This window comes from Salvelinus alpinus, chromosome 29 (assembly GCF_045679555.1).
Source record: "Salvelinus alpinus chromosome 29, SLU_Salpinus.1, whole genome shotgun sequence".
Taxonomy (NCBI): Eukaryota; Metazoa; Chordata; class Actinopteri; order Salmoniformes; family Salmonidae; genus Salvelinus; species Salvelinus alpinus.
The window spans coordinates 5,188,374-5,203,504 of record NC_092114.1 but is presented as its reverse complement, the minus strand read 5'-3'; the positions used below and the strand labels follow the sequence as shown (position 1 = coordinate 5,203,504).

At 43.1% G+C, this 15,131-nt stretch overlaps 1 protein-coding gene across 1 annotated transcript in view; it reads left to right on the top strand.

Moving 5' to 3' along the window:
* Positions 1–15,131, top strand: part of LOC139558861 (neurocalcin-delta A-like) — an 80,932-nt gene that overhangs the window by 39,781 nt on the left and 26,020 nt on the right. Inside the window, exon 2 of the mRNA XM_071374376.1 lies at positions 7,834–8,234. Within this exon, the coding sequence (XP_071230477.1) occupies positions 7,857–8,234 (378 nt within the window). The 5' untranslated portion in view covers positions 7,834–7,856. The remainder of the gene's footprint in view (positions 1–7,833; positions 8,235–15,131) is intronic.

Below are 15,131 nucleotides of genomic sequence, written 5' to 3'. Positions count from 1 at the left end.
GGTTGAGTCAGAGCAGCTCTTAGATTTCTATCAGGTTGAGTCAGAGCAGCTCCTAGGCTTCGATCAGGTTGAGTCAGAGCAGCCCCTAGACTTCTATCAGGTTTAGTCAGAGCAGCTCCTAGACTTCTATCAGGTTGAGTCAGAGCAGCTCCTAGGCTTCGATCAGGTTGAGTCAGAGCACCACCTAGATTTCTATCAGGTTGAGTCAGAGCAGCTCCTAGACTTCTATCAGGTTGAGTCAGAGCAGCTCTTAGACTTCGATCAGGTTGAGTCAGAGCAGCTCCTAGACTTCTATCAGGTTGAATCAGAGCAGCTCTTAGATTTCTATCAGGTTGAGTCAGAGCAGCTCCTAGGCTTCGATCAGGTTGAGTCAGAGCAGCTCCTAGACTTCTATCAGGTTGAGTCAGAGCAGCTCCTAGACTTCTATCAGGTTGAGTCAGAGCAGCTCCTAGACTTCTATCAGGTTGAGTCAGAGCAGCTCCTAGACTTCTATCAGGTTGAGTCAGAGCAGATCCTAGACTTCTATCAGGTTGAGTCAGAGCAGCTCCTAGACTTCTATCAGGTTGAGTCAGAGCAGCTCCTAGACTTCTATCAGGTTGAATCAGAGCAGCTCTTAGATTTCTATCAGGTTGAGTCAGAGGAGCTCTTAGACTTCTATCAGGTTGAGTCAGAGCAGCTCCTAGACTTCTATCAGGTTGAGTCAGAGCAGCTCTTAGACTTCGATCAGGTTGAGTCAGAGCAGCTCCTAGACTTCTATCAGGTTGAATCAGAGCAGCTCTTAGATTTCTATCAGGTTGAGTCAGAGCAGCTCCTAGGCTTCGATCAGGTTGAGTCAGAGCAGCTCCTAGACTTCTATCAGGTTGAGTCAGAGCAGCTCCTAGACTTCTATCAGGTTGAGTCAGAGCAGCTCCTAGACTTCTATCAGGTTGAGTCAGAGCAGCTCCTAGACTTCTATCAGGTTGAGTCAGAGCAGATCCTAGACTTCTATCAGGTTGAGTCAGAGCAGCTCCTAGACTTCTATCAGGTTGAGTCAGAGCAGCTCCTAGACTTCTATCAGGTTGAATCAGAGCAGCTCTTAGATTTCTATCAGGTTGAGTCAGAGCAGCTCCTAGACTTCTATCAGATGAGTCAGAGCAGCTCCTAGACTTCTATCAGGTTGAGTCAGAGGAGCTCTTAGACTTCTATCAGATGAGTCAGAGCAGCTCCTAGACTTCTATCAGGTTGAGTCAGAGGAGCTCTTAGCATGTTCCTCGCTCTTTAAAACATAAGCATCTTATATGGCGGAGGGAGGGGGTTCTGTTAAATGGCAGGGGGGGCCAAGGGCAGTCCATTCCCCTGACGGACCACTTCATTTTTAGGTCAAGACATGGATGGGATCTGCTTTCTGCTCTCTGAGTTTTACAACACTTCAAGACTAGGATGTTTTGATGTTGATGCCAAGGATGCTCTGAATGGCCGTTTAGACTTCTATTATAGCAACAGACTGACAACTCCACAGTGAGAGGAGACAGATGCACACGGTAGAGGGCAGGAGTTAGAACACACAGATCTGTTGTTGATCTATTTCTGCCTGCTGTATGCTATGTCCTGACGTGACATTAGCTTACTATCTCATACTCTCATTATCCCTCTCCTAAGCCTGGAAGAACAGCCTCTCACTGTCTCAAAACAGTAACGCTCAGCAGCACGTCATCTCATTGCCAGACTTCTCACCTGTACAGCTCAACTCTATGTGGTCAGATCAGCTGGTCAATGATGTTTATTCATTTTGCTGTGGAGTTTCAGAGGAGACATGACTGTTTATCTGGTGCATCTATGTGCAAAGCCAGAAGACACAGAAACCTGAGAGTAGCTGCAGTGAGCAGGAAGTGTTCATTGTGCATCTGATTCTGCAGGAATGCAGCGCTGCACAGAGGAAAACCGCGAGATGTGTCTGTGGTTGTCAAGTTGAAGGTTCAGCTACAAGAAACGTGTGTTTGTTTATGTCAGTGTGGTGAAGAGTAGTGAGTTTCTCAATACCTCTATAGCCCTGTTTACACGAGGTGCTATCATGTCTTTTGTCCTGATCTGCTTTATATCAAGGTATAATGTAGAGGCCTAATGTTCCCCTGTACCTTTATATCAAGGTATAATGAGGTCTAATGTTCCCCTGTACCTTTATATCAAGGTATAATGAGGTCTAATGTTCCCATGTACCTTTATATCAAGGTATAATGTAGTCTAATGTTCCCCTGTACCTTTATATAAAGGTATATTGAGGTCTAATGTTCCCCTGTACCTTTATATCAAGGTATAATTAGGTATAATGTTCCCCTGTACCTTTAAATCAAGGTATAATGTGGTCTAATGTTCCCCTGTACCTTTATATCAAGGTATAATGAGGTCTAATGTTCTCCTGTACCTAAATATCAAGATATAATATGGTCTAATGTTCCCCTGTACCTTTATATCAAGGTATAATGAGGTCTAATGTTCCCCTGTACCTTTATATCAAGGTATAATGAGGTCTAATGTTCCTCTGTACCTTTATTTCAAGGTATAATATGGTCTAATGTTCCCCTGTACCTTTATATCAAGATACAATATGGTCTAATGTTCCCCTGTACCTTTATATCAAGGTATAATGTGGAGGCATTATGTTCCCCTGTACCTTTATATCAAGGTATAATGAGGTCTAATGATCCCCTGTACCTTTATATCAAGGTATAATGTGGCATAATGTTCCCCTGTACCTTTATATCAAGGTATAATGAGGTTTAATGTTCCCCTGTACCTTTATATCAAGGTAGAATGTAGTCCAATGTTCCCCTGTACCTTTATATCAAGGTATAATGTGGAGGCATTATGTTTCCCTGTACCTTTATATCAATGGTAGAGGTCTAAGTTTCCCCTGTACCTTTATATCAAGGTACAATGTAGAGGCATTATGTTCCCCTGTACCTTTATATCAAGGTATAATGTGGTCTAATGTTCCGCTGTACCTTTATATCAAGGTTCAATTAGGTCTAATGTTCCCTTGTACCTTTATATCAAGGTATAATGTGGAGGCATTATGTTCCCCTGTACCTTTATATCAATGTATAATGTGGAGGCATTATGTTCCCCTGTAACTATTTTTGAAGGTATAATGAGGTCTAATGTTCCCCTGTACCTTATATCAAGGTATAATGTAGAGGTCTAATGTTCCCCTGTACCTTTATATCAAGGTATAATAAGGTATAATGTTCCCCTGTACCTTTATATCAAGGTATATTGAGGTCTAATGTTCCCATGTACCTTTATATCAAGCTATAATGAGGTCTAATGTTCCCCTGTACCTTTATATCAAGGTATAATGAGGTCTAATGTTCCCCTGTACCTTTATATCAAGGTATAATGAGGTCTAATGTTCCCCTGTACCTTTATATCAAGGTATAATGAGGTCTAATGTTCCCCTGTACCATTATATCAAGGTATAATGAGGTTTAATGTTCCCCTGTACCTTTATATCAAGGTATAATGAGGTCTAATGTTCCCGTGTATCTTTATATCAAGGTATAATGTGGAGGCATTATGTTCCCCTGTACCTTTATATCAAGGTATAATGTGGAGGCATTATGTTCCCTTGTACCTTTATATCAAGATATAATGTAGAGGTCTAAGTTTCCCCTGTACCTTTATATCAAGGTATAATGAGGTCTAAGTTTCCCCTGTACCTTTATATCAAGGTATAATGTAGAGGCATTATGTTCCCCTGTACCTTTATATCAAGGTATAATGAGGTCTAATGTTCCCCTGTACCTTTATATCAAGGTAGAATGTAGTCCAATGTTCCCCTGTACCTTTATATCAAGGTATAATGTAGAGGTCTAAGTTTCCCCTGTACCTTTATATCAAGGTACAATGTAGAGGCATTATGTTCCCCTGTACCTTTATATCAAGGTATAATGTGGTCTAATGTTCCGCTGTACCTTTATATCAAGGTTCAATTAGGTCTAATGTTCCCTTGTACCTTTATATCAAGGTATAATGTGGAGGCATTATGTTCCCCTGTACCTTTATATCAAGGTATAATGTGGAGGCCTAATGTGTCCCTGTACCTTTATATCAAGGTATAATGAAGAGGTCTAATGTTCCCCTGTACCTTTATATCAATGTATAATGTGGAGGCATTATGTTCCCCTGTAACTGTTTTTGAAGGTTTAATGAGGTCTAATGTTCCCCTGTACCTTTATATCAATGTATAATAAGGTATAATGTTCCCCTGTACCTTTATATCAAGGTATATTTAGGTATAATGTTCCCCTGTACCTTTATATCAAGGTATAATGAGATATAATGTTCCCCTGTACCTTTATATCAAGGTATACTGTGGTCTAATGTTCCCATGTACCTTTATATCAAGGTATAATGAGGTCTAATGTTCCCTTGTACCTTTATATCAAGGTATAATGAGGTCTAATGTTCCCCTGTACCATTATATCAAGGTATAATGAGGTCTAATGTTCCCCTGTACCTTTATATCAAGGTATAATGAGGTCTAATGTTCCCCTGTACCTTTATATCAAGGTATAATGTGGAGGCATTATGTTCCCCTGTACCTTTATATCAAGGTATAATGTGGAGGCATTATGTCCCCCTGTAACTGTTTTTGAAGGTATAATGAGGTCTAATGTTCCCCTGTACCTTTATATCAAGGTATAACGTAGAGGTCTAATGTTCCCCTGTACCTTTATATCAAGGTATAATGAGGTCTAATGTTCCCCTGTACCTTTATATCACGGTATAATGAGGTATAATGTTCCCCTGTACCTTTCTATCAAGGTATAATGGTGTCTAGTATTCCCCTGTACCTTTATATCAAGGTATATTGAGGTCTAATGTTCCCCTGTACCTTTATATCAAGGTATAATGTGGAGGCATTATGTTCCCCTGTACCTTTATATCAAGGTATAATGTGGAGGCATTATGTCCCCCTGTAACTGTTTTTGAAGGTATAATGAGGTCTAATGTTCCCTTGTACCTTTACATCAAGGTATAATGTGGAGGCATTATGTTCCCCTGTACCTTTATATCGAGGTATAATGAGGTCTAATAGTCCCCTGTACCTTTATATCAAGGTATAATGAGGTCTAATGTTCCCTTGTACCTTTACATCAAGGTATAATGTGGAGGCATTATGTTCCCCTGTACCTTTATATCAAGGTATAATGTGGAGGCATTATGTTCCCTTGTACCTTTATATCAAGATATAATGTAGAGGTCTAAGTTTCCCCTGTACCTTTATATCAAGGTATAATGTGGAGGCCTAATGTGTCCCTGTACCTTTATATCAAGGTATAATGAAGAGGTCTAATGTTCCCCTGTACCTTTATATCAATGTATAATGTGGAGGCATTATGTTCCCCTGTAACTATTTTTGAAGGTTTAATGAGGTCTAATGTTCCCCTGTACCTTTATAGCAAGGTATAATAAGGTATAATGTTCCCCTATACCTTTATATCAAGGTATATTGAGGTCTAATGTTCCCCTGTACCTTTATATCAAGGTATAATGAGGTATAATGTTCCCCTGTACCTTTATATCAAGGTATAATGTGGTCTAATGTTCCCATGTACCTTTATATCAAGCTATAATGAGGTCTAATGTTCCCCTGTACCTTTATATCAAGGTATAATGAGGTCTAATGTTCCCCTGTACCTTTATATCAAGGTATAATGAGGTCTAATGTTCCCCTGTACCTTTATATCAAGGTATAATGAGGTCTAATGTTCCCCTGTACCATTATATCAAGGTATAATGAGGTCTAATGTTCCCCTGTACCTTTATATCAAGGTATAATGAGGTCTAATGTTCCCCTGTACCTTTATATCTAGGTATAATGTCGAGGCATTATGTTCCCCTGTACCTTTATATCAAGGTATAATGTATAGGTCCAATATTCCCCTGTACCTTTATATCAAGGTATAATGTAGAGGCATTATGTTCCCCTGTACCTTTATATCAAGGTATAATGTGGAGGCATTATGTTCCCCTGTAACAGTTTTTGAAGGTATAATGAGGTCTAATGTTCCCCTGTACCTTTATATCAAGATATATTGAGGTCTAATGTTCTCCTGTACCTTTATATCAAGGTATAATGTAGAGGTCTAATGTTCCCCTGTACCTTTATATCAAGGTATATTGAGGTCTAATTTTCTCCTGTACCTTTATATCAAGGTATAATGTAGAGGCATTATGTTCCCCTGTACCTTTATATCAAGGTATAATGAGGTCTAATGTTCCCCTGTACCTTTAAATCAAGGTATAATGTAGAGGTCTAATGTTCCCCTGTACCTTTATATCAAGGTATAATGAGGTCCAATGTTCCCCAGTACCCTTATATCAAGGTATAATATGGTCTAATGTTCCCCTCTACCTTTATATCAAGGTATAATGAGGTTTAATGTTCCCCTGTACCTTTATAGCAAGGTATAATGAGGTCTAATCTTCCCCTGTACCTTTATATCAAGGTATATTGAGGTCTAATGTTCCCCTGTACCTTTATGTCAAGGTATAATGAGGTCTAATGTTCCCCTGTACCTTGATATCAAGGTATATTGAGGTCTAATGTTCTCCTGTACCTTTATATCAAGGTATAATGTAGAGGCATTATGTTCCCCTGTACCTTTATAGCAAGGTATAATGAGGTCTAATGGTCCCCTGTACCTTTATATCAAGGTATTTTGAGGTCTAATGTTCTCCTGTACCTTTATATCAAGGTATAATGAGGTCTAATGTCCCCCTGTACCTTTATATCAAGGTATAATGTAGAGGTATAATGTTCCCCTGTACCTTTATATCAAGGTATAATGAGGTCTAATGTTCCCCTGTACCTTTATAGCAAGGTATAATATGGTCTAATGGTCCCCTGTACCTTTATATCAAGGTATATTGAGGTCTAATGTTCCCCTGTACCTTTATATCAAGGTATAATGAGGTCTAATGTTCCCCTGTACCTTTATATCAAGGTATAATGAGGTCTAATGTTGCCCTGTACCTTTATATCAAGGTATAATGTAGAGGTCTAATGTTCCCCTGTACCTTTATATCAAGGTATAATGTAGAGGTCTAATGTTACCCTGTACCTTTATATCAAGGTCTAATGTGGTCTAATGTTCCCCTGTACCTTTATATCAAGGTATAATGTAGAGGTCTAATGTTCCCCTGTACCTTTATATCAAGGTCTAATGTGGTCTAATGTTTCCCTGTACCTTTATATCAAGGTATAATGTAGAGGCATTATGTTTCCATGTATAAAACAGTTGATAAAGTGCTCAGCAGCTCAATATCTCCATCCTCCACAGTGATGTCCAGAATGATCAGTGGGAGGGTCACCCTATACCCCCTCCAGGTCTGAATAGGATGGGCATTGGATACAAATTCGTTATTTACTAATTATTTACAAGTATGGCGAGCTGCTAACTTCCTGTTGTGAATGTGAAGACATGAAAGCAGTCCCTTTCTGTCAGAATAATTCAGAGCTTGCTGTAACATCGGGTTACCATGACAACGATCACAACAACGGGGTCAAAGGTGAATGTTTCTCGCTCAGTTGCGTCTAAGCAATGATTATATAAAAGGCAAATGCCGCCAAAAATTTGATATTTTTTTGCTGTTTGAAAGGGGACCGTATGACATTGCCCAATGATTTTTTTCAGGTATCAACACAAACCCTGTGTGAATCAGTTACTTGTCTCTCTCCCTATTTCTCTCTGACCCATTGAACAAGCTCAGTTGAGAAGCTGAATGACAACTAATCACTCTCTCTCTCCCTCTCTCTCTTCTCCCTTCCCCCTTCCTCTCCCTCCACAGCTAAAACCACCAAAACATCTCAAATGGGGAAGCAGAACAGCAAACTCCGCCCAGAGGTGATGCAGGATCTGCTGGAGAGCACGGACTTCACAGAGCATGAGATCCAGGAGTGGTATAAGGGCTTCCTGAGAGACTGCCCCAGCGGGAACCTCTCCATGGAGGAGTTTAAGAAGATCTATGGTAACTTCTTCCCTTACGGAGACGCCTCCAAGTTCGCAGAGCACGTCTTCCGCACCTTCGACGCCAACGGGGACGGGACGATAGACTTCCGGGAGTTCATCATTGCTCTGAGCGTCACGTCTCGCGGCCGCCTGGACCAAAAACTGAAGTGGGCCTTCAGCATGTACGACCTGGACGGGAACGGATACATCAGCAAGGCAGAGATGCTGGAGATCGTACAGGTCTGTCTGTCTGTCTGTCTGTCTGTCTGTCTGTCTGCCTGTCTGTCTGTCTGCCTGTCTGTCTGCCTGTCTGCCTGTCTGTCTCTCTGTCTGCCTGTCTATCTCTCTGTATTCCTGTCTGTCTCTCTCTCTCTCTGTCTCTGTCTCTATATGTCTATCTATTCTATCCTTGTGCAGTTGTGTATACATATGACTGAATCCCTTACACAGCTGTGTGTAAATACCCTGGCCCTTGAATAATCACCCATCAGGCTTTTAGTGAGCGAAACCCCATGAAGGCTGTGTAGTCACATAGTCTCCTTCTCTAGCTGTCCACTCATCATCACACCAGCTATATCAGTCTGTCTCTAGCTGTCCACTCATCATCACACCAGCTATATCAGTCTGTCTCTAGCTGTCCACTCATCATCACACCAGCTATATCAGTCTGTCTCTAGCTGTCCACTCATCATCACACCAGCTATATCAGTCTGTCTCTAGCTGTCCACTCATCATCACACCAGCTATATCAGTCTGTCTCTAGCTGTCCACTCATCATCACACCAGCTATATCAGTCTGTCTCTAGCTGTCCACTCATCATCACACCAGCTATATCAGTCTGTCTCTAGCTGTCCACTCATCATCACACCAGCTATATCAGTCTGTCTCTAGCTGTCCACTCATCATCACACCAGCTATATCAGTCTGTCTCTAGCTGTCCACTCATCATCACACCAGCTATATCAGCCTGTCTCTAGCTGTCCACTCATCATCACACCAGCTATATCAGTCTGTCTCTAGCTGTCCACTCATCATCACACCAGCTATATCAGTCTGTCTCTAGCTGTCCACTCATCATCACACCAGCTATATCAGTCTGTCTCTAGCTGTCCACTCATCATCACACCAGCTATATCAGTCTGGTTCTAGCTGTCCACTCATTATCACACCAGCTATATCAGTCTGTCTCTAGCTGTCCACTCATCATCACACCAGCTATATCAGTCTGTCTCTAGCTGTCCACTCATCATCACACCAGCTATATCAGTCTGTCTCTAGCTGTCCACTCATCATCACACCAGCTATATCAGTCTGTCTCTAGCTGTCCACTCATCATCACACCAGCTATATCAGTCTGTCTCTAGCTGTCCACTCATCATCACACCAGCTATATCAGTCTGTCTCTAGCTGTCCACTCATCTTCACACCAGCTATATCAGCCTGTCTCTAGCTGTCCACTCATCATCACACCAGCTATATCAGTCTGTCTCTAGCTGTCCACTCATCATCACACCAGCTATATCAGTCTGTCTCTAGCTGTCCACTCATCATCACACCAGCTATATCAGTCTGTCTCTAGCTGTCCACTCATCATCACACCAGCTATATCAGTCTGTCTCTAGCTGTCCACTCATCATCACACCAGCTATATCAGTCTGTCTCTAGCTGTCCACTCATCATCACACCAGCTATATCAGTCTGTCTCTAGCTGTCCACTCATCATCACACCAGCTATATCAGTCTGTCTCTAGCTGTCCACTCATCATCACACCAGCTATATCAGTCTGTCTCTAGCTGTCCACTCATCATCACACCAGCTATATCAGTCTGTCTCTAGCTGTCCACTCATCATCACACCAGCTATATCAGTCTGTCTCTAGCTGTCCACTCATCATCACACCAGCTATATCAGTCTGTCTCTAGCTGTCCACTCATCATCACACCAGCTATATCAGTCTGTCTCTAGCTGTCCACTCATCATCACACCAGCTATATCAGCCTGTCTCTAGCTGTCCACTCATCATCACACCAGCTATATCAGCCTGTCTCTAGCTGTCCACTCATCATCACACCAGCTATATCAGTCTGTCTCTAGCTGTCCACTCATCATCACACCAGCTATATCAGTCTGTCTCTAGCTGTCCACTCATCATCACACCAGCTATATCAGTCTGTCTCTAGCTGTCCACTCATCATCACACCAGCTATATCAGTCTGTCTCTAGCTGTCCACTCATCATCACACCAGCTATATCAGTCTGGTTCTAGCTGTCCACTCATTATCACACCAGCTATATCAGTCTGTCTCTAGCTGTCCACTCATCATCACACCAGCTATATCAGTCTGTCTCTAGCTGTCCACTCATCATCACACCAGCTATATCAGTCTGTCTCTAGCTGTCCACTCATCATCACACCAGCTATATCAGTCTGTCTCTAGCTGTCCACTCATCATCACACCAGCTATATCAGTCTGTCTCTAGCTGTCCACTCATCATCACACCAGCTATATCAGTCTGTCTCTAGCTGTCCACTCATCATCACACCAGCTATATCAGTCTGTCTCTAGCTGTCCACTCATCATCACACCAGCTATATCAGTCTGTCTCTAGCTGTCCACTCATCATCACACCAGCTATATCAGTCTGTCTCTAGCTGTCCACTCATCATCACACCAGCTATATCAGTCTGGTTCTAGCTGTCCACTCATTATCACACCAGCTATATCAGTCTGTCTCTAGCTGTCCACTCATCATCACACCAGCTATATCAGTCTGTCTCTAGCTGTCCACTCATCATCACACCAGCTATATCAGTCTGTCTCTAGCTGTCCACTCATCATCACACCAGCTATATCAGTCTGTCTCTAGCTGTCCACTCATCATCACACCAGCTATATCAGTCTGTCTCTAGCTGTCCACTCATCTTCACACCAGCTATATCAGCCTGTCTCTAGCTGTCCACTCATCATCACACCAGCTATATCAGTCTGTCTCTAGCTGTCCACTCATCATCACACCAGCTATATCAGTCTGTCTCTAGCTGTCCACTCATCATCACACCAGCTATATCAGTCTGTCTCTAGCTGTCCACTCATCATCACACCAGCTATATCAGTCTGTCTCTAGCTGTCCACTCATCATCACACCAGCTATATCAGTCTGTCTCTAGCTGTCCACTCATCATCACACCAGCTATATCAGTCTGTCTCTAGCTGTCCACTCATCATCACACCAGCTATATCAGTCTGTCTCTAGCTGTCCACTCATCATCACACCAGCTATATCAGTCTGTCTCTAGCTGTCCACTCATCATCACACCAGCTATATCAGTCTGTCTCTAGCTGTCCACTCATCATCACACCAGCTATATCAGTCTGGTTCTAGCTGTCCACTCATCATCACACCAGCTATATCAGTCTGTCTCTAGCTGTCCACTCATCATCACACCAGCTATATCAGTCTGTCTCTAGCTGTCCACTCATCATCACACCAGCTTTATCAGTCTGTCTCTAGCTGTCCACTCATCATCACACCAGCTATATCAGTCTGTCTCTAGCTGTCCACTCATCATCACACCAGCTATATCAGTCTGTCTCTAGCTGTCCACTCATCATCACACCAGCTATATCAGTCTGTCTCTAGCTGTCCACTCATCATCACACCAGCTATATCAGTCTGGTTCTAGCTACGATGTTACTGTGGGACTAGACTACCTCTATGGTGTTACTGTTGGACTAGACTACCTCTATGGTGTTACTGTGGGACTAGACTACCTCTATGGTGTTACTGTTGGACTAGACTACCTCTATGGTGTTACTGTGGGACTAGAATACCCCTATGGTGTTACTGTGGGACTAGACTACCTCTATGGTGTTACTGTTGGACTAGACTACCCCTATGGTGTTACTGTTGGACTAGACTAACCCTATGGTGTTACTGTGGGACTAGACTACCCCTATGGTGTTACTGTGGGACTAGACTACCTCTATGGTGTTACTGTTGGACTAAACTACCCCTATGGTGTTACTGTGGGACTAGACTACCCCTATGGTGTTACTGTGGGACTAGACTACTTCTATGGTGTTACTGTGGGACTAGACTACCTCTATGGTGTTACTGTTGGACTAGACTACCCCTATGGTGTTACTGTTGGACTAGACTACCTCTATGGTGTTACTGTGAGACTAGACTACCCCTATGGTGTTACTGTGGGACTAGACTACCTCTATGGTGTTACTGTGGGACTAGACTACCCCTATGGTGTTACTGTTGGACTAGACTACCCCTATGGTGTTACTGTGGGACTAGACTACCTCTATGGTGTTACTGTGGGACTAGACTACCTCTATGGTGTTACTGTTGGACTAGACTACCCCTATGGTGTTACTGTTGGACTAGACTACCCCTATGGTGTTACTGTGGGACTAGACTACCTCTATGGTGTTACCGTTCGGACTAGACTACTTATATGGTGTTACTGTGGGAATAGACTACCTCTATGGTGTTACTGTTGGACTAGACTACCCGTATGGTGTTACTGTTGGACTAGACTACCCCTATGGTGTTACTGTGGGACTAGACTACCTCTATGGTGTTACTGTTGGACTAGACTACCCCTATGGTGTTACTGTGGGACTAGACTACCTCTATGGTGTTACTGTGGGACTAGACTACCCCTATGGTGTTACTGTGGGACTAGACTACCTCTATGGTGTTACTGTTGGACTAGACTACCCCTATGGTGTTACTGTTGGACTAGTATGGTGTTACTGTTGGACTAGACTACCCCTATGGTGTTACTGTTGGACTAGACTACCTCTATGGTGTTACTGTGGGACTAGACTACCCCTATGGTGTTACTGTGGGACTAGACTACCTCTATGGTGTTACTGTGGGACTAGACTACCCCTATGGTGTTACTGTGGGACTAGACTACCTCTATGGTGTTACTGTTGGACTAGACTACCTCTATGGTGTTACTGTGGGACTAGACTACCTCTATGGTGTTACTGTGGGACTAGACTACCTCTATGGTGTTACTGTGGGACTAGACTAGCTCTATGGTGTTACTGTTGGACTAAACTACCCCTATGGTGTTACTGTTGGACTAGACTACCCCTATGGTGTTACTGTGGGACTAGACTACCTCTATGGTGTTACTGTGGGACTAGACTACCCCTATGGTGTTACTGTTGGACTAGACTACCCCTATGGTGTTACTGTGGGACTAGACTACCTCTATGGTGTTACTGTTGGACTAGACTACCTCTATGGTGTTACTGTGGGACTAAACTACCCCTATGGTGTTACTGTGGGACTAGAATATCTCTATGGTGTTACTGTTGGAGTAGACTACCTCTATGGTGTTACTGTGGGACTAGACTACCTCTATGGTGTTACTGTTGGACTAGACTACCTCTATGGTGTTACTGTGGGACTAGACTACCTCTATGGTGTTACTGTGGGACTAGACTACCTCTATGGTGTTACTGTGGGACTAGACTACCCCTATGGTGTTACTGTGGGACTAGACTACCTCTATGGTGTTACTGTTGGACTAGAATACCCCTATGGTGTTACTGTGGGACTAGACTACCTCTATGGTGTTACTGTGGGACTAAACTACCCCTATGGTGTTACTGTTGGACTAGACTACCCCTATGGTGTTACTGTGGGACTATACTACCCCTATGGTGTTACTGTGGGACTAGACTACCTCTATGGTGTTACTGTTGGACTAGACTACCTCTATGGTGTTACTGTGGGACTAGACTACCCCTATGGTGTTACTGTAGGACTAGACTACCTCTATGGTGTTACTGTGGGACTAGACTACCCCTATGGTGTTACTGTGGGACTAGACTACCTCTATGGTGTTACTGTTGGACTAGACTACCTCTATGGTGTTACTGTTGGACTAGAATACCCCTATGGTGTTACTGTGGGACTAGACTACCTCTATGGTGTTACTGTGGGACTAAACTACCCCTATGGTGTTACTGTTGGACTAGACTACCCCTATGGTGTTACTGTGGGACTAGACTACCCCTATGGTGTTACTGTGGGACTAGACTACCTCTATGGTGTTACTGTTGGACTAGACTACCTCTATGGTGTTACTGTGGGACTAGACTACCCCTATGGTGTTACTGTGGGACTAGACTACCTCTATGGTGTTACTGTTGGAGTAGACTACCTCTATGGTGTTACTGTGGGACTAGACTACCCCTATGGTGTTACTGTGGGACTAGACTACCTCTATGGTGTTACTGTGGGACTAAACTACCCCTATGGTGTTACTGTTGGACTAGACTACCCCTATGGTGTTACTGTGGGACTAGACTACCCCTATGGTGTTACTGTGGGACTAGACTACCTCTATGGTGTTACTGTTGGACTAGACTACCTCTATGGTGTTACTGTGGGACTAGACTACCCCTATGGTGTTACTGTGGGACTAGACTACCTCTATGGTGTTACTGTGGGACTAAACTGTCCCTATGGTGTTACTGTAGGACTAGACTACCTCTATGGTGTTACTGTGGGACTAAACTACCCCTATGGTGTTACTGTGGGACTAGACTACCTCTATGGTGTTACTGTTGGACTAGACTACCTCTATGTTGTTACTGTTGGACTAGAATACCCCTATGGTGTTACTGTGGGACTAGACTACCTCTATGGTGTTACTGTGGGACTAAACTACCCCTATGGTGTTACTGTTGGACTAGACTACCCCTATGGTGTTACTGTGGGACTAGACTACCCCTATGGTGTTACTGTGGGACTAGACTACCTCTATGGTGTTACTGTTGGACTAGACTACCTCTATGGTGTTACTGTGGGACTAAACTACCCCTATGGTGTTACTGTGGGACTAGACTACCTCTATGGTGTTACTGTTGGACTAGACTACCTCTATGGTGTTACTGTGGGACTAGACTACCCCTATGGTGTTACTGTGGGACTAGACTACCTCTATGGTGTTACTGTGGGACTAGACTACCCCTATGGTGTTACTGTGGGACTAGACTACCCCTATGGTGTTACTGTGGGACTAGACTACCTCTATGGTGTTACTGTTGGACTAGACTACCTCTATGGTGTTACTGTGGGACTAGACTACCCCTATGGT